Source organism: Paramormyrops kingsleyae, chromosome 14 (assembly GCF_048594095.1).
Source record: "Paramormyrops kingsleyae isolate MSU_618 chromosome 14, PKINGS_0.4, whole genome shotgun sequence".
In the NCBI taxonomy this organism is placed as follows: domain Eukaryota; kingdom Metazoa; phylum Chordata; class Actinopteri; order Osteoglossiformes; family Mormyridae; genus Paramormyrops; species Paramormyrops kingsleyae.
The window spans coordinates 23,480,770-23,503,265 of record NC_132810.1 but is presented as its reverse complement, the minus strand read 5'-3'; the positions used below and the strand labels follow the sequence as shown (position 1 = coordinate 23,503,265).

Genomic DNA, 22,496 nt, shown 5'->3' with positions numbered 1-22,496 from the left:
GAAAAAAATCCATTGATGATGGATGATGGATGGATAACATTCCGACGGATAGCCAAGTATATAGCAGAGGTAGATCCTGTTTAACTAATCTACTTGAGTTCTTTAAGGAAGCTACAAGAGAAATTGATCCCAAAAAAGCTTACGATGTGATGTGATGTTGTCCCCCACAAACAGCTCCTGCTTAAACTCAAAGCAGCAGGGATTTTAGGAACTGTAGCAGCTTAGAGTGAAAACTGGTTAACAGACAGGAAGCAGCAGGTAGTTATTAGAGGCACAATGCCATAGTGAACCGCAGGGTTCAGTTTTAGGACCACTGTTATTCCTAATTTATATTAACGATATTCCATCCATCCATCCATCCATCATCTTCCGCTGGATCCGAGGTCGGGTCGCGGGGGCAGCAGTCTCAGCAGGGAAACCCAGACTTCCCTCTCCCCGGCCACTTCATCCAGCTCCTCTGGGGGAATGCCGAGGCGTTCCCAGGCCAGCCGAGAGACATAGTCCCTCCAGCGTGTCCTGGGTCTTCCCCGGGGTCTCCTCCCAGTGGGACATGCCCGGAACACCTCACCAGGGAGGCGTCCAGGAGGCATCCTGACCAGATGCCTGAGCCACCTCATCTGGCTCCTCTTAATGCGGAGGAGCAGCGGCTCTACTCCGAGTCTGTCCCGAATAAACTCCTCCACTTGGGGAAGGACCACCTCCCTGACCCGGAGAGAGCACCCTTTTCTGGCTGAGGACCATGGTCTCGGATTTGGAGGTGCTGATCTTCATTCCAGCCGCTTCACACTCGGCTGCGAACTGCTCCAGTGAGAGCCGAAGGTCACGGTCTGATGAGGCCAACAGAACCACATCATCTGCAAAAAGCAGAGACCGAATCCTGAGATCACCAAACCGGACACCCTCAACGCCCTGGCTGTGCCTAGAAATTCTGTCCATAAAAGTTATGAACAGAATCGGTGACAAAGGACAGCCCTGGCGGAGACCAACAATCACCGGAAACGAGTCCGACTTACTGCCGACAATGCGGACCAAGCTCTGGCACCGGTTGTACAGGGACCGAACAGCCCTTATAAGACAGCCCGATACCCCATACTCCTGGAGCACTCCCCACAGGACTCCCCGAGGGACGCGGTCGAATGCCTTCTCCAAGTCCACAAAACACATGTAGACTGGTTGGGCAAACTCCCACGCACCCTCCAGGACCCTGCCGAGAGTATAGAGCTGGTCCACTGTTCCACGGCCAGGGCGAAAACCACACTGCTCCTCCTGAATCCGAGGTTCGACTATCCAGCGGACCCTCCTCTCCAGCACCCCCGAATAGACCTTACCAGGGAGGCTGAGAAGTGTGATCCCCCTATAGTTGGAACACACTCTCCGGTCCCCCTTCTTGAAGAGGGGGACCACCACCCCGGTCTGCCAATCCAGAGGCACCGCCCCCGATGTCCACGCGATGCCACAGATGCGTGTCAACCAAGACAGCCCTGCAACATCCAGAGCCTTGAGGAACTCTGGGCGGATCTCATCCACCAACGGGGCCCAGCCACCGAGGAGCTTTTTAACCACCTCAGCGACCTCTGCCCCAGAGATAGGTGAGACCACCCCCAAGTCCCCAGACTCTGCTTCCTCATTGGAAGGCGTGTCGGTGGGATTGAGGAGGTCTTCGAAGTATTCCTTCCACTGACCCACAACATCCCGAGCTGAGGTCAGCAGCGCACCATCCCCACCATAAACAGTGTTGATGCTGCACTTCTTTCCCGCCCTGAGACACTGGATGGTGGACCAGAATCTCCTCGAAGCCGTCCGGAAGTCGTTGTCCATGGCCTCGCCAAACTCCTCCCATACCCGAGTTTTTGCCTCAGCGACCGCCGAAGCCGCGTTCCGCTTGGCCCGCCGGTACTCATCAGCTGCCTCCGGAGTCCCACAGGCTAAAAAAGCCTGATAGGACTCCTTCTTCAGCTTGACAGCATTCCTCACCGCCGGTGTCCACCAGCGGGTTCCCTCACTATATGCTTGGGTCTGCCAGGTCTGACCGGCTTCCTCCCCCACCATCGGAGCCAACCCACCACCAGGTGGTGATCGGTTGACAGCTCCGCCCCTCTCCTCACCCGAGTGTCCAATACATGCGGCCGCAAGTCTGACAACACGACCACAAAGTCGATCATCGAACTGCGGCCTAGGGTGTCCTGGTGCCAAGTGCACATATGAACACCCTTATGCTTGAACATGGTGTTCATTATGGACAATCCATTACGAGCACAGAAGTCCAATAACAAAACACCACTTGGGTTCAGATCGGGGGGGCCGTTCCTCCCAATCACGCCCCTCCAGGTTTCACTGTCATTGCCCATGTGAGCATTGAAGTCCCCCAGCAGAACAACAGAGTCCCCGGGAGGAGCGCTCTCCAACACCCCTTCCAAGGACTCCAAAAAGGGTGGGTATTCTGAACTGCTGTTTGGTGCATAAGCGCAAACAACAGTCAGAACCTGTCCCCCCACCCGAAGGCAAAGGGAGGCTACCCTCTCGTCCACCGCATTAACGATATTGACACCAATATATACAGCAAACTGGTTAAATTTGCAGATGACACTAAGGTGGGTGGTGTAGCAGATACTGAACTAGCAGCACAGAGACTACAGCGGGATCTTGACTTAATTAGTGACTGGGCTGATACCTGGCCGATGAAATTTAATGTAGACAATGCAGGAAGCAGAAACATATAGTAGACATATTTTTTGGGATCCACTGAAATAAAGGTAGCTGATTATGAGAAAGACCTTAGTGTGTATGATGATGCTTCCATGTCCCACTCTCACCAGTGTGAGGAAGCATTTAAAAAGGCCAATAGGATGTTGGGTTACAACTCTAGGTATGTGCAGTTTAAGTCAAGGGAGGTGATGCTAAGATTATACAATTCCTTGGTAAGACCCTAACTAGAATATTATGTGCAGGTTTGGTCACCTTACCTTAAAAAGGACATTGCTACCTTAGAAATTGTTCAACGTAGGGCTACAAGAATGATTCCTGGTCTTAGAGGAATGTCTTATGAGGAGAGGTTAGCTGAGCTGAATTTTTTCAGCCTCGAGCAAAGGAGACTAAGGGGGGGCATCCAGGTATATAAGATTTTAAAAGGTCTGGATGCTGTTTAACCAAATAGTTATTTCAATATTAGTTGAAATACAAGAACTCATAGTTGGATATTTGCGGGAGAACTAAACTGGATTTGAGAAAGCACTTCTTTACACAGCGTGTGAGTATGGAATAGTATTCCTGTTAGTGTACTGCAAACTAAAACCTTGGGTTCCTTTAAATCAGACCTAGAAAAGATTTTAACAACTCTGAGCTATTAATTTAGTTCCCCCCAAACAAGCTTGATGGGCTGAATGGCCTCCTCTTGTTTGTAAATTTCTTATGTTCTTATGTTCTGAGTGGTTAATGGATGTTAGTCATCTTTGGGTTCAGAGTGCAGGAGAGTACAGATAATTGGAAAGGCTAGGAGAGGCACTGCTTCACTGGTTGGTAGGTAAAAGCACATCATATTCCATAATGATTAATTCAAACACTAAAAATAAGTGGGGTGGTGTTTTGCACAATATTTTGTCAGGCATTCTTTGAACCCCCACACTTTTTTGGTGTGGTTTCAAATGGTTTTTTGTGATGATACACTGGACATTAAAAAGATATTTCACATGATACATTTTTTTTCTTTTTTATGAGACACTGCTTTACCCATTGTCTTAAGGATACCTCCATTGGTCATATTTTCAGAAACAGCTAACTAGAGATGCAAGTGTCATTGAAACTAAATCTAGATCCTTAGCTGTTCCACTGAGCAGGGCTACAGGAGCTGGTACGATATTCTTAAAGCCACCTATATATTCATTAGAACAGAAGTGTGATCCTACATTTGATCATGTGGAGAGACACACCTGCCTGCCTTGTTTCAGGCTGTTCGGGGTGCTGCTGGCAGCACGTGGAGTTGGTCCCAAAATGCCCGAGGTACCCAGTAGCCCCAACCTTGCTCCAGGGAGACTTCGTGATGGCAAGTGGAACTGGCGCAAGCTTCTCCGTGCTGACAGGCCTCCCCCAACACAACTGGCAGTTGGGAGGGAGCTAGATTGGCCAAAAGCACGACTAGCAAATGAAAAAAGACAATGCTGATAGACATCATCAAGACACTGTCATGGCAACCACAACCTGGAGACTTTTTATAAACAAGTTTTTAAGCAATCATGAATGAAGCTGCATCTCTGTTTTATTTTATATTTATTAAGGTTTGGAGGTTTGGTTTGATTGGGCTACCTTCTCTGCTGCCGATATCCTGCTATGTCCAAGAGAGTTTTCCTTGGAAAGGAACGAAACAACTTCTGCACCTGTTGTTTCCAGGACAAGAGTCTCTTTTTCAGTGTCTCTGAAAAAGCCTGGAAAATAAATGTCAGCCAAAAGGTGAGAGATATCTGAGGCTTTCCATTCAAGATTTTATAAAGAGTAAAGCCATTCCATTGCATTTTTCCCCAAGATAGTCAAATCTGACTGAAAAGCTCTAAAATAAATACTACCTAACCAGCCTGTCATTGTTATCACTGTCAACCTTGGGATTGCACAGGGTGGAAATGTGGTTCAGCTTAAAGCTAAAAAGAATGGCAGTGTTTTAACATAAATAACTCACACATCACGGCTAATTAATTACAATTACCTGAATTTTTTTTTTCTGTATTTCCATCATAAACCTCAATGGACATTATTTTTGCATGTTCACTGGGGAAATTAGTTATTTGTAGCAATGAATGAGGGTTCAGATGCTGTTTTTCCACAGAAGGGAAGAGAGTTGATTAAGCTATTTCATATTCTTATATTTATGAAGAAATTGAAATTGTTTCCAACAATATTAGTCAATTTAAAATAGATTTCCATAAGGAAGGAGGAATTTAAGTTATACATTGACTTGCATTTGAATTTGTATGGCTGGCAGCACTGCCCATTCTCCTGCATCTGTTACACTAAGTGATACATCTACTAACGTCTTACTATGTCTGCTTTCAAGTAACTCTTGATATGTCAATATTATTTACTATGGCCCTCGGGTATAAATGCGATCAGACGTGACTCAAAAGGCATAACTCAACATAAGACTGCACATTAACACAGGGTTGCGGAGTGATTTTCTTCTGCTGGAGGTTTACTGGAAGCATCACATTCAGCCATGAAGAGCCACATCATTTATACATGGTGTGGAGGTCAAAATGAGGGCTATGAACAGGTTACACAGGGCCAAAAATCATGCACTACACAGACATTAACAGATTCCTATTAACTGAATAGGAAAAAATAGCTCAGTTTTTCTTAACAGTAAATGATGAAAAGTACAATACAGTAACAGGGTCATGCTTACCTCATGGGTCAAACACTTGTCAATTAGTTGGAGATAGGAACTGATGTTCTCTTCATCTGGTCTGGAGACAAGTAGCTGTGTGCAAACTTGGGAATAAGAGAAGCATGACAAGTTTACTTTTGTTTTCACTATGATCATGAAATTAATGTGTCATAACACACAGGGAATCGAGTCCTGCCACATATGGGGATACACAGCCGTAGGTATCTTATATCTATTATCTATGTATCTCATTTCCTATGAGATTCACCGTGGTATACAAAATTAGAGTTAAATAATTTCTTTCATAGGTGACGCTTCAAATGTTGCATTCTTTCATTCTCAATAATATGACATTTTTATAACAATAATCTGGTATATCCTGTGCATATTAACATGTTTATATGTAATTTATATAAATTATATAAACATATAAATATATAAACGGTGCATATAAGTTAGCTTGAATTTAATTCCATTTTAATTCTACATCCTGGTTTTAACCACAATTCAAATTCAATTCAAATTCATGAACTGAATTGGACTTTCAAGGCCATTCTCAATTCAGTTCTGTATAGTGTACAATCCTGCTACACATTGCATTTAGCATGTTTTTTTAAGAATAATTTCACTCCAGGTTTGCTTAGCATACATGTAAATCTGAGTTTTAATCATACTTTTCCATTTACTTGTTGACACGAGATCCATTATTCTACTTAAAGACACATTCCGACCTACATACCCCTATATCCACAAGAGCATGGTTCGAGTTACGGGGGGTACTGTACCCCCCGATCAAGACCCAGACCCCCCCCCCCCCCAAAGAGACAAAAATAGCAGTTTAGGGGGGTCTTAAAAATTTTCTTTTGTCGTAAAAAAAAAAGATAACCTAACCTTGTAGGAAGATTTTATGTAAAACGATTTCATGTGGACCGTACCATTTTAACCACCTCGGCGCTAAAAGCAGCCAGTCGGTTGCGTCATTCATTCTCATTGAGTGACCTGTTCATTGTGTTTGTCTGTCATGGTACTGTTTGTCGTGCGTTCGTAAATGTAAGTAGCCAGCAGTAGTCTAGCCTGTTGAAAATGTGTTATTTTACAACCTTCATTTATTTGTTTAAGTGTTTCATCTACTAATGCATATGGAGGGAAATCCCGGACATTTTTCAAAAGGAATTGCAAATTGCATTTGCAATTGCGTTTTCCATATGTGGACGCATAAAGTGTGACATAATTGAAATGCAATTGCAAATTTTGCATTACCGTTTGCTTTTTCGCTTTCGCGAACGAACACTGCCACATTTCAAATGAAAAAGCAAAGTCTATTTGCAATTGCATTTCCCATGTCTTACAAGGGTCAGGGGTGGGTCTATACTGTGGGGCGTGATTGTATGGGGAGTGACGTCACTCGCAGTCGACGACCAACAGGGGTGTGGAAGTAAATTAATGACAAAAGTCGTTGATGAAAAAAACACGTTGAATTACACTTATCGAATAATCGAATCGAATTGGGCAACTACAAGGTTTACACACCAAAAGTTTAAATCAGCGTGATAAATTTATGATAACGACAGTCGGTTATGAAAGCTGCTGGCAACAGGTATAATGATAAGGGCACCAGCAACTGACTCATGACTTGATGTAATTTGTATAAATAGTGCATTATAACTATTAATTATGTAAGAAAACAAATGTTTAGCAGATATTATACACTGATGTTCATAAACAGGACGCGGTTTCATCTTAATTCACAGTCTTTTCCTTAATTAATTAGGCATATCATACTTTCAAAGTGCTATTAAGGTCCCTTCTGGTGTCATCGCCGACATCACGGACCTGTCAGTCCCCAAGTCGACTACTATCCCATCCCAACTACCTAGCTGGCCAGCTTGCAGCTTGTAGTTGCCCGCAGGCATCTTACGTTAGCAAGATATGTTTGGTGATAATTAATGCAGCTAGCGAATTACTTACATAAAAACCTATTAGTTGGGGGGCGCAATAAGTTATCGTAGATAACTATATCGAAGAGAACTCTATCGACAGTCTATCGCTCATCCTGCTAGTCCCCGATGTTGAGGGTTGAATTTCGGACCGTATTTTAAACCACTGAAATTGTGGCAGCGTATTTGAAACAGCGAAAATAACGGGACTGAATATTGTAAAGCAGAAATAAGAGGACTGAATGTTACTGCTTGAATAAAACACATTATTATATCATATTTTCAACTGAATTTGTTCTTTTGAAATTTATTTTGAGGCGAAATTAAATTAACTGAATTCATGTGGTTTTATTATAAACATGCACTTTAAAATACGTATGTTTTGGAACTTAATTTTGGATTATTCGATAAGTGTAATTCAACGTGTTTTTTTCATCAACGACTTTTGTCATTAATTTACTTCCACACCCCTCTTGGTCGTCAACTACGAGTGACGTCACTCCCCATACAATCACGCCCCACAGTATAGACCCACCCCTGACCCTTGTAAGACATGGGAAATGCAATTGCAAATAGACTTTGCTTTTTCATTTGAAATGTGGCAGTGTTCGTTCGCGAAAGCGAAAAAGCAAACGGTAATGCAAAATTTGCAGTTGCATTTGGATTATGTCACACTTTATGCGTCCACATATGGAAAACGCAATTGCAAATGCAATTTGCAATTCCTTTTGAAAAATGTCCGGGATTTCCCTTGTAAGACATGGGAAATGCAATTGCAAATGGACTTTGCTTTTTCATTTGAAATGTGGCAGTCAGTGTTCGTTCGCAAAAGCGAAAAAGCAAACAGTAATGCAAAATTTGCAATTGCATTTGAATTATGTCACACTTTATGCGTCCACATATGGAAAACGCAATTGCAAATGCAATTCCTTTTGAAAAATGTCCAGGATTTCCCTCCATAATATGCAAGCTGACATCTTTATAAGTTTAATTACTTCGCATTGTCCTTCCAAGGCCGGTGGTCTGTCAAGTTGAGCTACTTTGTCGAAGTAAACTATGGTAGTGCTAATTGATAGCTCTAACAATTGCTTACCTCGACAAAGTAGCTCAAGATAAGCTTTGTAACTAGCAAGATAAGCTAAGTTCTCTATTTAAAGCAGGCTTATTTGGTGAGGTAAAATCGATCATGGTCATTTTCCAAGGAGATGAAATTCCTGTTTTCATTTCTCATTTTATCATTGAATTGTGCCTTTCTGAAATTAATTCGCCACTTAGCCTGTGTGGTTTACTATTAGGCTAATGTTAATGCATAAGAAGGTCTAACGTTATGCCCTGAAAAAACATTACTATAAGTGAAACCTATGGGGCAACGTAAAAAAAACTAGCTAGCAAATAATAAGCCCTATTTGAATTTTAGTGGTATTGATTCTGCATTCCACAATTTCATATTTATGGACATTTTTAGAAGCTTCATCTGATAGCCCAGATACTGTTTTGTTAAACATAGATTAGATTTTATTCATAGACACACTATGAGGAAAAGGATAGATGGAGACATCAGACACTTTTTTGGTGGTAAAAGAAGAGTAAGTAGGAAATATTAGTGTTAAGAGCTACAGAACATTACACTAAAAGTATAGGTGCAGTTTTGCAAACTGTTAATGTGTATGAAGGAAAGTGGTGGTCAGCAGAAAGCAGGAGAGGCACAGGAGCAGGCAGCAGTGAGATGGCAGGATGAGGACAGTGTGCAGGACAGCGCGCAGGCAGCAGGAAGATGGCAGGATGAGGACAGTGTGCAGGACAGCGCGCAGGCAGCAGGAAGATGGCAGGATGAGGACAGTGTGCAGGACAGCGCGCAGGCAGCAGGGAGATGGCAGGATGAGGACAGTGTGCAGGACAGCGTGCAGGCAGCAGGAAGATGGCAGGATGAGGACAGTGTGCAGGACAGCGCGCAGGCAGCAGGGAGATGGCAGGATGAGGACAGTGTGCAGGACAGCGCGCAGGCAGCAGGGAGATGGCAGGATGAGGACAGTGTGCAGGACAGCGCGCAGGCAGCAGGAAGATGGCAGGATGAGGACAGTGTGCAGGACAGCGCGCAGGCAGCAGGGAGATGGCAGGATGAGGACAGTGTGCAGGACAGCGCGCAGGCAGCAGGGAGATGGCAGGATGAGGACAGTGTGCAGGACAGCGCGCAGGCAGCAGGAAGATGGCAGGATGAGGACAGTGTGCAGGACAGCGCGCAGGCAGCAGGAAGATGGCAGGATGAGGACAGTGTGCAGGACAGCGCGCAGGCAGCAGGAAGATGGCAGGATGAGGACAGTGTGCAGGACAGCGCGCAGGCAGCAGGGAGATGGCAGGATGAGGACAGTGTGCAGGACAGCGCGCAGGCAGCAGGGAGATGGCAGGATGAGGACAGTGTGCAGGACAGCGCGCAGGCAGCAGGGAGATGGCAGGATGAGGACAGTGTGCAGGCAGCAGGGAGATGGCAGGATGAGGACAGTGTGCAGGCAGCAGGAAGATGGCAGGATGAGGACAGTGTGCAGGACAGCGCGCAGGCAGCCAGGAGATGGCAGGATGAGGACAGTGTGCAGGCAGCAGGGAGATGGCAGGATGAGGACAGTGTGCAGGCAGCAGGAAGATGGCAGGATGAGGACAGTGTGCAGGACAGCGCGCAGGCAGCAGGGAGATGGCAGGATGAGGACAGTGTGCAGGCAGCAGGGAGATGGCAGGATGAGGACAGTGTGCAGGACAGTGAGCAGGGAGATGGCAGGATGAGGACAGTGAGCAGGCAGCAGGGAGATGGCAGGATGAGGACAGTGAGCAGGCAGCAGGGAGATGGCAGGATCAGGACAGTGAGCAGGCAGCAGGGAGATGGCAGGATGAGGACAGTGTGCAGGACAGTGAGCAGGCAGCAGGGAGATGGCAGGATGAGGACAGTGAGCAGGCAGCAGGGAGATGGCAGGATCAGGACAGTGTGCAGGCAGCAGGGAGATGGCAGGATCAGGACAGTGTGTAGGACAGTGAGCAGGCAGCAGGAAGATGGCAGGATGAGGACAGTGAGCAGGCAGCAGGGAGATGGCAGGATGAGGACAGTGAGCAGGCAGCAGGGAGATGGCAGGATCAGGACAGTGTGCAGGCAGCAGGGAGATGGCAGGATCAGGACAGTGTGTAGGACAGTGAGCAGGCAGCAGGAAGATGGCAGGATGAGGACAGCGCGCAGGACCAAGAGGTGAGTTAGAAATTAGGCTGTACTTTAAGATCTACTGTATTTTCAAGACATATATTAGCCTAATAGGCAAATATTTATTTCTGAAGGCTTTTGGAGTTGGGGGGACTGAGAGGGCAGGAATAACACCAGACTGCTGGACCAGACCAAGCTGTTTGTAAATGTATAGGCTTATTACTTTTACTAGTATACAGTGGTACCTCAGTTCTCGAACTCATTAGAACTCGAATGTCTTAAAAGTCGAACCAACCAGTTCGAAAAAAAAATACCTAGAATTCGATCTGAATCTCAGAAATCAAACCGTGAATGCCGACCTAAGAACTTGTACGTGCGGGGAAATGAGTCACGCGGCACATCTCTCAGAAGAAACATAGGGTAACGCTTCAGTCTAAGCTTCGCATTCGCTGTGATAGCATCGTGCATGTTTACACAAGCTGAATACATATATTTAGACAATGATAGACATTAACAATAATTATTATTATATAATAAAATACATTTTAAAATAAAGGTTTCTTATTAATTATTTTAATATTAATAATAAACCATTAATACATTTAATTATAATAATATTGTCGTGCCAAGCGGGGACGGAACGGAGACAAAGGCGCAGACGTCAGGGTATCGGGGAATATGGGGTTTAATTACAGGTAAAGCAGGTAAAACGCAGACAGACAATACAATGACCGGACTGGGGAAACAAACTGAAACGCAGACTAAATACAGAGAACCCATGAGAACAACCAGAAACAACTGATCACATGGGGATTCCACACGGGGTTAATGAGGGGGCGTGGCACACGGAAGGAGCAGACGATCAAGGCACGACACATTGTTTTTTTTAACTTTACACATTGTTTGGATACATTTATTTTCTTACTTTACAAATTACTGTTTTGATAAATGTCCTTAGGTGTGTTTAGTACAGTATATGCTCTTCTTGTTTTATCCGGTTCATTTTGTGTTTAAATGCTAAAAAAACATATTTAGGTGTAACTTTTGGGGGCCGGGAACCAATTAATTGGTTTTCCATTATCCCTTATGGGGAAAATTCGATCAGAACTCGAACTTTTTAGGATTCGATCCGGAGTTCTGAACGGATTAAGTTCGAGTTCTGAGGTACCACTGTACTTCTAGGATAATTCAAAACCAAAATCTTTTGGATTGGGATAAGGATAATGAGATCTTCTGTACTGATTGTCATTTTGTTACATGTCCAGACCATGACCGTGTGTTGCATACATGGGTAAACACCCCTAGCGCATCTTGCACTCAACATCCTGGTGGCGACTATTCGTATTGATGCGGTAACGGACCATAATGGTCATAGAAGTGTTATGAAGGCAGTACCCCCCAATTATGGAGGGGTAATTCGTACTCTGCACAAGAGTATTGTACCTTTGCCCATTACACGAGTAAACTGGGCAGGGATGTCATCTTCTGCATTGGCTGAAACGCCTGATTCCGCTTCACTTCCACTTAAGTGTGAACTTGGGAGATTTTCCTTTCCATCAGCACTAAGCAAGGAGTGTTGTCCTGGCTCCAAGTTCCTGCAAGCCTTTATGGGTGTCAAGATCATCTGGTGAAGCTCCTGTAAAGGGGCACGTAGATTACCTCCTTCCAAAACATCCTAGCAAAACAGTGAGGGAAAAAAATAAAGTTAGATACTAATTCTTATGCAATAAATACAAGTACTTAGAAGTTTTAGACGTCCACACCAACCAAGGAATGCAAATAAGCTCCCAGTTACATTCTGCATTTTTGCTTTACCCCATTTCATGCATGACTAATATTAAATCACTCTGAATTCATTTTTAGTAAAACAGGACACATACATTGTGGGTGGCCGACCAAATTAGCTAATATTAAGGTCAGCACTGTTGGAAAACCTTGGAGAACATGTGGATAACCTTTTATCACTGTTAGCCTGGGATTATTAGTAAGTGTTAGTTGAGTTGTGACATATACTGTATGTAGTCATATATGATAAAGACCTAGGTAAATTCTCTTTGCCATGAGTTTTATTTACAGCAGTTAGAGGTATATGACATGAAATTCTTCCAGTATTGGAAAGTAGATTTCACCCCCAAACCAAACAAGAAAAACTCAAATCTACCTATATTCACTAAATCTTATGCCAAAGAAAATAAGTGAGGGAAGGACCCAACCCAAAAAAATGTAGCAAAAGAGTGAAAAACAAAAGGAATCCTTGTCCTGCCATTCAATAGGGTTGGGGACTAACATAACCAATGAACGGTGAAAACCAAATATACAATATGAAAGCAAGCAAAATCTAGAAAGGGCTAGACAACTCAGAGCACATAATCATAACAAAAGTCATACATTATATAAGAAGAGCTGCACCCCTAAAGACACACAATACTGGTAGGGACATGTCCTGACTGTCCACACTCAAATCTATGCTCTTGAAATTTACAGCGCACATACCATCACAACAGTGTCACCAAAAACTGCTTCATTCTTTGTAAGAGATCATCTTATTATAACTAATAATCTCAGTCCCCAGTGAGATGTACTAAGTCAGAGTAATCAATTCCTTTTACCTTTCACAAAGTAAAAATGTTGCAATGGTGGTTAGTCCCCCTCAAAGAGGCTAACAATTCTAAAATTTAAAACCCTAAATTATTGTGCATTCCCCAGGACTGACACGACAAGATGAGATAAGATTCTTACCTTGACAATCCTTGTGCATTCAAACTAATTTAGGATTTTACTGAAAATGAATGAGAACACACTATTTCAACTAACAAGTGTACATTTATTCAGGAGGGCTAAATAATCTTTTTAGAGGGCTGTTAGTAAGAAAGTACTAACAGTAAGAAATATTGTTAGTAAGAAAGTAAAATTTATTTATGTAGCACTTATAAAAGTAAATGGATAAGGTAAATGAAATAGATAACCTGGGGCATTACCACGAAAAAATTAAAATCTTAAACCGAATTCTATAAGATATTGGGTGCCAGTGCAAAGATTTCAAAAGGAGAGTCACATGGGACCATTTACTAGATTTAGTAAGCAGAGTACTGAAGCATTCTGAACTGATTGTAAGCAGCGTAAAGATGCCTTACTAAGCAAGAAAAGAGAATTAAAGTAGTCAATGTGAGAAAATACAAATGTAAGAATAAGCCTCTCCATATCCAATTTAAAAACAACTGGTCTCAGCTTATTAATGAGAGTACGAAGAGTTCTTCTGCATTGTATTACATCAGCAGGATCAAAACAAGCGCTTCTACTTTTCACTAGAGTGTCTCATGCATTCCATAATTCTGCATTCTCTTTAAAGGGCACTTTCCCATCACACCAGGTACTTACTTTTGATATTTCAAGAAATTGTTGGTTTCCACTGGCGTAAAAACCAGTACCAGCACTAAATGACATCACAATACGAGGCAGGATATTTTGTACTGAATTAAAAAAATGGCTGTATATTATAGGGCTGGCCATTGTACAATTAAAATACCAATATCGCATGTTGTGCATGTGCAATTCTTACTTCACCAGTCAGCTAGATTAAGATCAGGCTTTTTCTCACTGTCAATTCTGTATATGGACATTATAGATTTAAGTTGCGCTAAAACATTTTAACTGTGTCACAGTTAAACTTGATTTTTTTTTCCTGTGACACAGAATGTTTTAGTGAAACAAACCTATAATGTCCATATACCGAATTGAGAAAAAGCCTGATCTTAATCTAGCTGACTGGCGAAGTAAGAATTGCAAAGAATTACAATTTTAATTATTTTTCCTTTTCAAGATTATCTAGTATATGTTTAAAAATCAGTATAAAATTCACCTCCGGCGCTTTTGCATTAATGCTGCATTCGTTCTCCAAGACTATCATAGTCATTTTCATCCTTGTTGTTTAAAGTACTCCTGGATGGGTTTTTTTTTTAATCACCACAAAATTACATTGTAATACTTAGAAATTTTCCTATACCGTGCTGTCCTAGTATATTATACAAAATATTATTGTCACACCCCGATCGTGCCAATCCTCCTGTGCCACGCCCCACTCATTAACCTCATGTGGATTCCCAGTGTTTAACAGCTTTTTCGAGTTGTCCTTATTAGTTCGGTGTATTTAAGCCCACGTCAGAGTTTGTTTCCCTAGTTCTATCATTGTAGTGTAGTGTATCGTGTTGTTATGTGCTTTGTCTCTGGATGCCTCTCCGTTGGCCCATTAAATCCCTTATTGCTCCAGCCTTGATGTCTTTAGCCTGTTTCCCCGGTTCATGTGCTACGATACATGACAGAATGACAAAACTCGCAAAGAAGATGCCTCGGATGTCGGAGGAGGAATACCTCAGCTGCACAGACGAGGTAGTATACTGGCTCGATCAGCCCAAAGTCCAGGATGATTCCCTGCTTCGGGCTCTAGCCTACCGGTGCGGGGAAATACTGGAGGAGATGTTCCTACCCAGAGGCGCACACCTTGCGGGAGAGGTGTGCGACAACTTGCGGCGGCTGAGAAGCGGGGTAGCGGAAGCAAACATGCGGAAGGTAGCCCTCTCCAGCGGACTGCCATATGGTCCACTATCCGAGCTGCCAGAAGTGCCCCAGATTCCACAGAAAACAAGCCGGAAAAAGCTGAGAAAACAAAAGCAGGAAGACACGCAGGAGGTCTGCCTGGGGGCTCTCTCTCTCTCTGCTTCCCCTGCCGGGTGTTGGGAGGATCCCCTCCCGAATCTAAATCCGGCGGTGTTCGCTCCTGCTACCGCCTGCCCCGACCTTCTGCCCGCCACTTCGCTGCCCACATCAGCAGTGCCCCCCTTTTCTGGGATGCGCCTGGCCCTTAAAGGGGCCAGGTCCATTTGGGACGATATCCCACGGGTTCTCTGGTTCTAGAAGCAGATGGCGCTCACTACCGGGGCACAAACCCCGACTCCGCCCCCCATGGTTCCTGTGCCGGCTGTTCCCGCAGCGCCCCCAGTGGTCCCCATGCCGGCTGTTCCCGCAGCGCCCCCAGTGGTCCCCATGCCGGCTGTTCCCGCAGCTCCCCCAGTGGTTCCCATGCCTAAGGCTCTAGCTCTGCCTCCAGAGGTTCCTGTGAGGCCGGCGGAGGATGCAGTCCCCCGTGGTTCCTGAGCCTGAGGCTGATGTGCCGTCCCCCATGGTTCCTGCTTCATCCCCTGAGGTTCCTGCTCGGTCTCCGGATCCCTTCCCCAAGGACATCCCTGATTCCCCGGACCCTACTTCCATGCCCCCTGACCTCCCCAGTGACTCCTCCACCATCACCCCAGCGTGGCAGGTCCCGGCCGGGTCCCTGCCTCTCAGTCTCCCAGAAAGGGAGGGGACACCTGCACCGGGGTCAGGTCCCGCCCGCCCTGCCCCCTGGCTCGCCTTCAGTTCCCCTGGCTGCGGTTCGGCGGTCGTCTGCGGGGCCTCTGGCTCCAGCTTGGCGGTTGCCTTCAGTCCCCCTGGGTTGGGCCCGACAGTCGCCTGCGGTGCCTCGTTGGCTGGCTGCAGTCCTGCCTCTGGCACCTCGACGGTCGCCTGCAGGTCCCCCGTCTCCGACTCAGCGGTTGCCTACGCCTTGGCCGACGAGGGCTGCGCCTTCGACTACCACGGCTGCTGCTCCCTCCTCCCCTTCACCTTTGTCCCCTTCCTCTTCCTCCTTGCCCCCTCTGTCAGTCCCTCCGCCTTCCTCCTTGCCACCTGCGGCATTCCCTCCTGCTCCCTCCTCACACTCACCGAGGGTCCCTCCGGCTCCAGCCTCGCAGTTGCCTGCTGCCCCTGTGGCTTCCGCCCCTCGCCTGCCGGGGATCCCTCCGGCTCCCCGTTTCCCCCCGCCCTTTGCCTCCTTGCCTTCTGCCTTTGTGCCCCCTGTGTTTGCTCCCCGTCCCTCTGTGCCTCTGTTCCCTTTTGTTACCTTTGTGCCTCCTGTGGGTGTTTCCCCTGGTGTTGTCCCGTTGTTGTCCCCCTCCTTGGGTTCTTGTGTTCCCGTTTTTGGTGCCCCTGTGTCTGTCTGCGTTCCCTGTGGTTTGTTGTTTGTTGTCTGAGCTGTTCTCTTTGTGCCTGTTCTGTGTGTCTGTGTTGTTCCCTGTGCTCTGCTTTTGTTTTCCAGGTCCTGTGTCCCAGGTCCCGTTCCTCCACTCCCCTGGGGCGTGCACACCGAGGGGGGGGGTTCTGTCACACCCCAATCGTGCCGATCCTCCTGTACCACGCCCCCCTTGTTAACCTCATGTGGATTCCCAGTGTTGAACAGCTGTTTTGAGTTGTCATGTGATGGCCTGAAACAGCCACACAATGTTGCAGTTACCTGGAGGAGTTAAACAACAGGAAGTGGTGCATACATTTTTTTGGTCCGACGGGCAAACAGCCTAGATGGCCATGGTTTCCTTTAAATTCCCATCGGCGGTACCAACAGGTGCCCACAGTAGGGGGATGCGGAGTTGGGTTTTGGCATAGTTGTTTGTTATATTTTTATTAACATTTTTTGATTTAGTTTTTCTTTATAAAATTGTTTGTATAATTTGATGGGCTAAATATGTTATGGGGTTTATGGAGTTATTGGCATGTAGGTATAAATGTTATGGTAGTTTTCCCCCCTTGTGTGTGTTGCTTGACTGATCACCCAGTATATATAAGAACATAAGAACTATACAAACGAGAGGAGGCCATTCGACCCATCGAGCTCGCTTGGGGAGAACTTAACTAATAGCTCAGAGTTGTTAAAATCTTATCTAGCTCTGATTTAAAGGAACCCAAGGATTCAGCTTGCACTACGTTATCAGGAAGACTATTCCATACTCTGACTTAGTGTTTCCTTAAATCCAGTTTGAAATGTTCTCCCGCTAATTTCCACCTATGGCCACGAGTTCTTGTATTTGAACTAATGCTGAAGTAACTATTCGGTTGAACAGCATTCAAACCTGTTAGAATCTTATAGACCTGGATCATGTCCCCCCTCAGTCTCCTTTGCTTGAGGCTGAACAGATTTAGCTGAAATAACTTTTCCTCGTATGACATTCCTCTAAGACCAGGAATCATTCTTGTGGCCCTACGCTGCACCTTTTCTAAGGCCGCTATGTCCTTTTTAAGATATGGTGACCAAACCTGCACACAATATTCTAGGTGAGGTCTCACCAAGGAATTGTATAATCTTAGCATTACCTCCCTTGATTTAAACTCCACACACCTGGAGATATACCCCAACATCCTTTTGGCCTTTTTTATTGCTTCCCCGCACTGGCGAGAATGAGACATGGAAGCATCAACATACACACAAGGTCTTTCTCATAATTAGCTACCTTTATTTCAGTAGGTCCCATAAAATACCTGTACTTTATATTTCTGCTCCCTACACGGAGTACCTTACATTTGTCTATGTTAAATTTCATCTGCCAGGTGTCAGCCCAGTCACTAATTAAATTAAGATCCCACTGTAGCTGCTGAGCCGCTAGTTCAGTATCTGCTACACCACCCACCTTGGTGTCATCTGCAAATTTCACCAGTTTACTGTATATATTGGTGTCTATATCATTTATGTAAATTAGGAACAATAGTGGTCCTAAAATTGAACCCTGCGGTACCCCACTATGAACGCAGGCCCACTGTGACATTGAGCCTCTTATAACTACTCGCTGCTTCCTATCCGTTAAGCAGTTATCAATCCAGGTCGCTACAGTTCCTAAAATACCTATCGCTTTGAGTTTAAGTGAGAGCCTCTTGTGGGGGACAACATCAAAAACCTTTTGGAAATCTAAGTAGATGACATCATAGGCCTTCTTATAATCAACTTCCTGAGTAGCTTCCTCAAAAAACTCCAACAGATTTGTTAAACAGGATCTACCTCTCCTAAATCCATGCTGGCTATCCCTCAAAATGTTATTTGAGTCCAGGTAATCAACCATTTTCTCTTTGATTATAGCCTCCATAACTTTACCAGTTATACAAGTTAGACTGATTGGCCTATAGTTTGACAAATTACTTCTATCCCCTTTTTTGAAAATGGGCGTTATGTTGGCATGCTTCCAATCAGAAGGTACCACACCTTCAGATAAGGATTTTTTAAACAGTAAAGTTAAGGGTCGGCAAATAATATCCCTCATCTCTTTTAACACTATAGGTAAGATGCCATCAGGGCCCTGTGATTTATTTATTTTGAGCTTAGCTAGGCTTTGCAAAACATCAGCTTCAGTTATATATTAGTTATAGACGATGTTGAATTAGTAATAAGAACTGGTAAGTTACTAGTGTCCTCAACAGTGAATACCCGTGCAAAACTATCATTGAACTCATTTACTATGTTAATGTCACTTTCAATTATAAGACCCTTACTATCCTGCAGATTAGTAATTTCAGCTTTTAGAGTTCTTTTAGATTTAAAATACTGGAAGAAACGTCTATTTTAACGTCATCCTTAGCCTCCAATGCGATCTTCCTTTCGACATTCCTTTTAGCTCGTCTAATGTCATTTTTTAATTCAGCCTGTAGATTTAGATACTCTTGCTTTATTCTGTCATCATCAGTTATTTTCCATTTCTGGAACAAAGCCCTTTTCCTCCTTACTTTATACTTTATTTCCCTAGTAAACCACCTAGGTTGCAATTTCCTAGAATTATTCTTGCTGGAAACAGGTATGAAGTCCTCTTGCACTTGCAATAATGTGCTTTTAAAAAATTCCCATGCCTCTTCAACAGTTTTGTTATTTAACTCCATCCAGTTCACAGTTTCTAGTTTTAATCTCATACAATTGAAGTTAGCCTTCCTAACATTATATATTTTTGATTTGGACTTTGCTCTTCGGGCACTAAACTTAACCTCAAATTTAACCATGTTATGATCGCTACTGTCAAGTGGTTCTAAAACGTCTAATTTACCAATCCTGTCCTGGTTATTAGAGAAAACAAGATCAAGATTGGCATCTCCCCTGGTAGGGGTGTTAACAAACTGAGTAAAAAAACAATCCTGTGCTAATTCCACCATCTCAAGTTTATTTTCAGAAGAGCCAGCAACAATGTCCCACTGCATCCCCGGTAGATTAAAATCACCCATAACTACCACATCATTTTTATTGCTCATAATCCTAATATCACTGTATAACAATCTGCTTTCCTCGGCAGCTACATTAGGTGCTCTGTAACAAACACCGACAATTAGGCTATTTGAGTTTTTAGCATCTAATTTTACCCATATAGCTTCATTACTTTTACTTATATCAGCTCCCTTGCCTGCAAGTTTTCCTTTACATATACTGCAACACCACCTCCCTTCTTACCTATACGGTCTTTACGGAACAACGTGTAACCATCCATATTATATTCTTGTCCATCCTTTTCACTCAACCACGTTTCAGTTATTGCTATAATATCATAAGAGTCTGCTGAGATAAGAGCCTCTAAATCATGAATTTTATTCATAATACTCCCGGCGTTTAAGTACAGACAGTGTTTCCCCAGTGTGTTATTTGGGAGGTCAGTTATGTTCAGTGTAGGTTGGGTTATGTTATGCTTTAATTTTGGTTTCATTCTGTTTGGTTGACCTCATTTTATTGGGCCCAGGATTTTCCTTTGTTGGATATTCTTTTGTATTTTGATGATTTTTGGATTTTCAGTAAAGTTTTTGGTTAGTAACACATTCTGTGCCCCTGTGTCTGCTTGCTGGTCCCTCACATGTCATTATTAGTTCGGTGTATTTAAGTCCACGTCAGAGTTTGTTTCCTTAGTTTTATCATTGTAGTGTAGTGTATCGTGTTATGTGCTTTGTCTCTGGATGCCTCTCAGTTGGCCCATTAAATCCTTTTATTGCTCCAGCCTTGATGTCCTTAGCCTGTTTCCCCGGTTCGTGTGCTACATGACACTTTTTATGCGATCCTGGTCACTGGTTCTTCCGACCAGATTGCAGTTAAAAACCTTGGATCACTTAATTTGTTCAAGTATCCATTATTTTTTAATAATTATTATTTTTTTACCTTGTTTATCGTTTTCTGAGTATGCGACTGTTTTCAAGATGGAGGTTGTATTGCATTTCAGAGGCAGGCTATTTGCATAACTGTTCAACAAAGAACGCGTTTCCCGTCCCAACCCAAAGTACTGAAGTACCAAAAAAGCACTCCACTAGCACTTTTGGTACTGGAATTTTTGGCATAGCTATTTTGGTTACCCTAACTCAGAGGTCACTAACAGGCGGACCGCGGTCTGGATCCGGACCCAGTAGCTGTACCATACGTACCCGTACCGATAGCCAAAACATTAAGTTATTATTAAAACCTGACGGGACGCTTCTATTTTAACCGGCACAGCGTTTGTAGTCTTTTTGGTAGTGGTTTAGCAGTAGAACCGTCATTTCCCACGCCAATGAACTAGGGCTGGACCAGAATATTCGAATATTCGTTTGGAGGGATGGCATTCGAGTTTTCATTTTGAGATTCGAATATTCGGGGGGGGGGGGAACACGTGACATCGATCCCTGCGAAACGGTTCTCATTCGCACTTAAATGACTAGCCCTTGCCGCAACGCCAACATCGTGATTTACTCATGGGCGTAAATTTCATTTAACAGAAGGGGGGAGAATAAATATAAAATTTCTCATGAGCAATTTTTGAAGGGGACACAAATAATACAGTCAAATTGTACTTATAAAGATATGTCCCCACAATGAAAAACTTTGCTTCTATCATTATTATTGTAGCATGGAGACTGCGTCATTATGGTTATTTTCAAAGTTTTTCTCAGGTTCAATGACAAAGCAGATTTTTCTTCAAAACTATTTATTGCATTGTTTGTTATGTTGTTTACAGTCAAGCCATCAACATACAATAAAATTTAAATATGACTGTTTAAATGCATAATAGATATTGATTAAACAAAAAAAATACAGTGGGGTCAGTTCGGACGTAGCACAGTGCTCATTTGGTAAATCCAAAATAGTGATGTCACGGTCTAAGCAGAGGGATGTTGTGCAACCATATGGAATATAGTCCACACATGACAAATGAGGTAATAATCAATATTTCAGAATAATTCAAACTCAGATATTGGTGTGTGATATCTGAGTTTTAATTATTTGACTTCAAATCTCACCTCATCATTCCTCCCAGTGATTATTTCCAGGATAAACTGAGATGCCCCCAAGCTGGCTTCTTAAAACTGACTAAATATTTAAAAAGAGCCAAAAGAGCCGTTCTTTTGAACGGCTCTTTGAAAGGAACGGATCGCCAAGATCCGGATCCCCTCAAAGAGCCATAAATCCCATCACTACTGGGAAAACAGGCAGTTGGCCAAACCACTGTGAGGAAGGGGAGGGGGATCTCAACTGTTTCTAAATGCATTTTTTGCGTTTGTTTTTTTTTCTACTTACAGAATTATTTTAGGTATACATATATATATTTTTCACAATAGATAGTGCAATTTTTTTTTTTTTTTAATAATTTGTTTTTGGGGGACAACCCTCGGATAGGGGGGGACATGTCCCCTCCATCCCCCCCGGGATTTACGCCCATGGATTTACTTTATCTCAGAGAGAAGACAAAAATGCCGAAGACCTCAGTTGTGTGGGAGCACTTTAAATTGACTGAAAACAAAACAAAGGCAGTGTATCAAATATGCGATTTGAAACTGGCCTACCACTACAACACAACAAGTTGTTTTCTGTTTTTATTCTATAAGGGAATTCATTTAATTTTATTTAAACTGTTCGTTAATTAAAATGTGTGATTTTATTGAAAGTATGCTGCTGCCGTGTTCTTTATTAAATTCGTTGAACTTCGTTAATTGATAAATGTTGGGCTACCTTATTTAAAGTATTGCTCTAACAGACCTGTTATTGTTTTGTATTATAGTGCAGTGTTCGTTCTTAAATAATATAAACCCTGCCCGGGCCGCATGTAGCGCCCGGCTTTCGGCTTGTGCTGTTCTGTCATTTATTAAAGTTTTAATCATTCTGAAAGTGTCGCGACTTGCCTGTATCCATATTACACAAAAATGCGACTTTGCACTC

At 43.7% G+C, this 22,496-nt stretch overlaps 1 protein-coding gene across 2 annotated transcripts in view; it reads right to left on the bottom strand.

The window, feature by feature from the left end:
• The window catches only part of samd4a (sterile alpha motif domain containing 4A), a 113,005-nt gene that overhangs the window by 23,064 nt on the left and 67,445 nt on the right, over positions 1-22,496 (bottom strand). For both annotated transcript variants that reach the window (XM_023839896.2, XM_023839898.2), the window contains exons 7-10: positions 11,933-12,164; positions 5,390-5,475; positions 4,300-4,418; positions 3,927-4,131 (exon numbers count right to left, since the gene is read on the bottom strand). In XM_023839896.2, the coding sequence (XP_023695664.2) occupies positions 3,927-4,131; positions 4,300-4,418; positions 5,390-5,475; positions 11,933-12,164 (642 nt within the window). The remainder of the gene's footprint in view (positions 1-3,926; positions 4,132-4,299; positions 4,419-5,389; positions 5,476-11,932; positions 12,165-22,496) is intronic.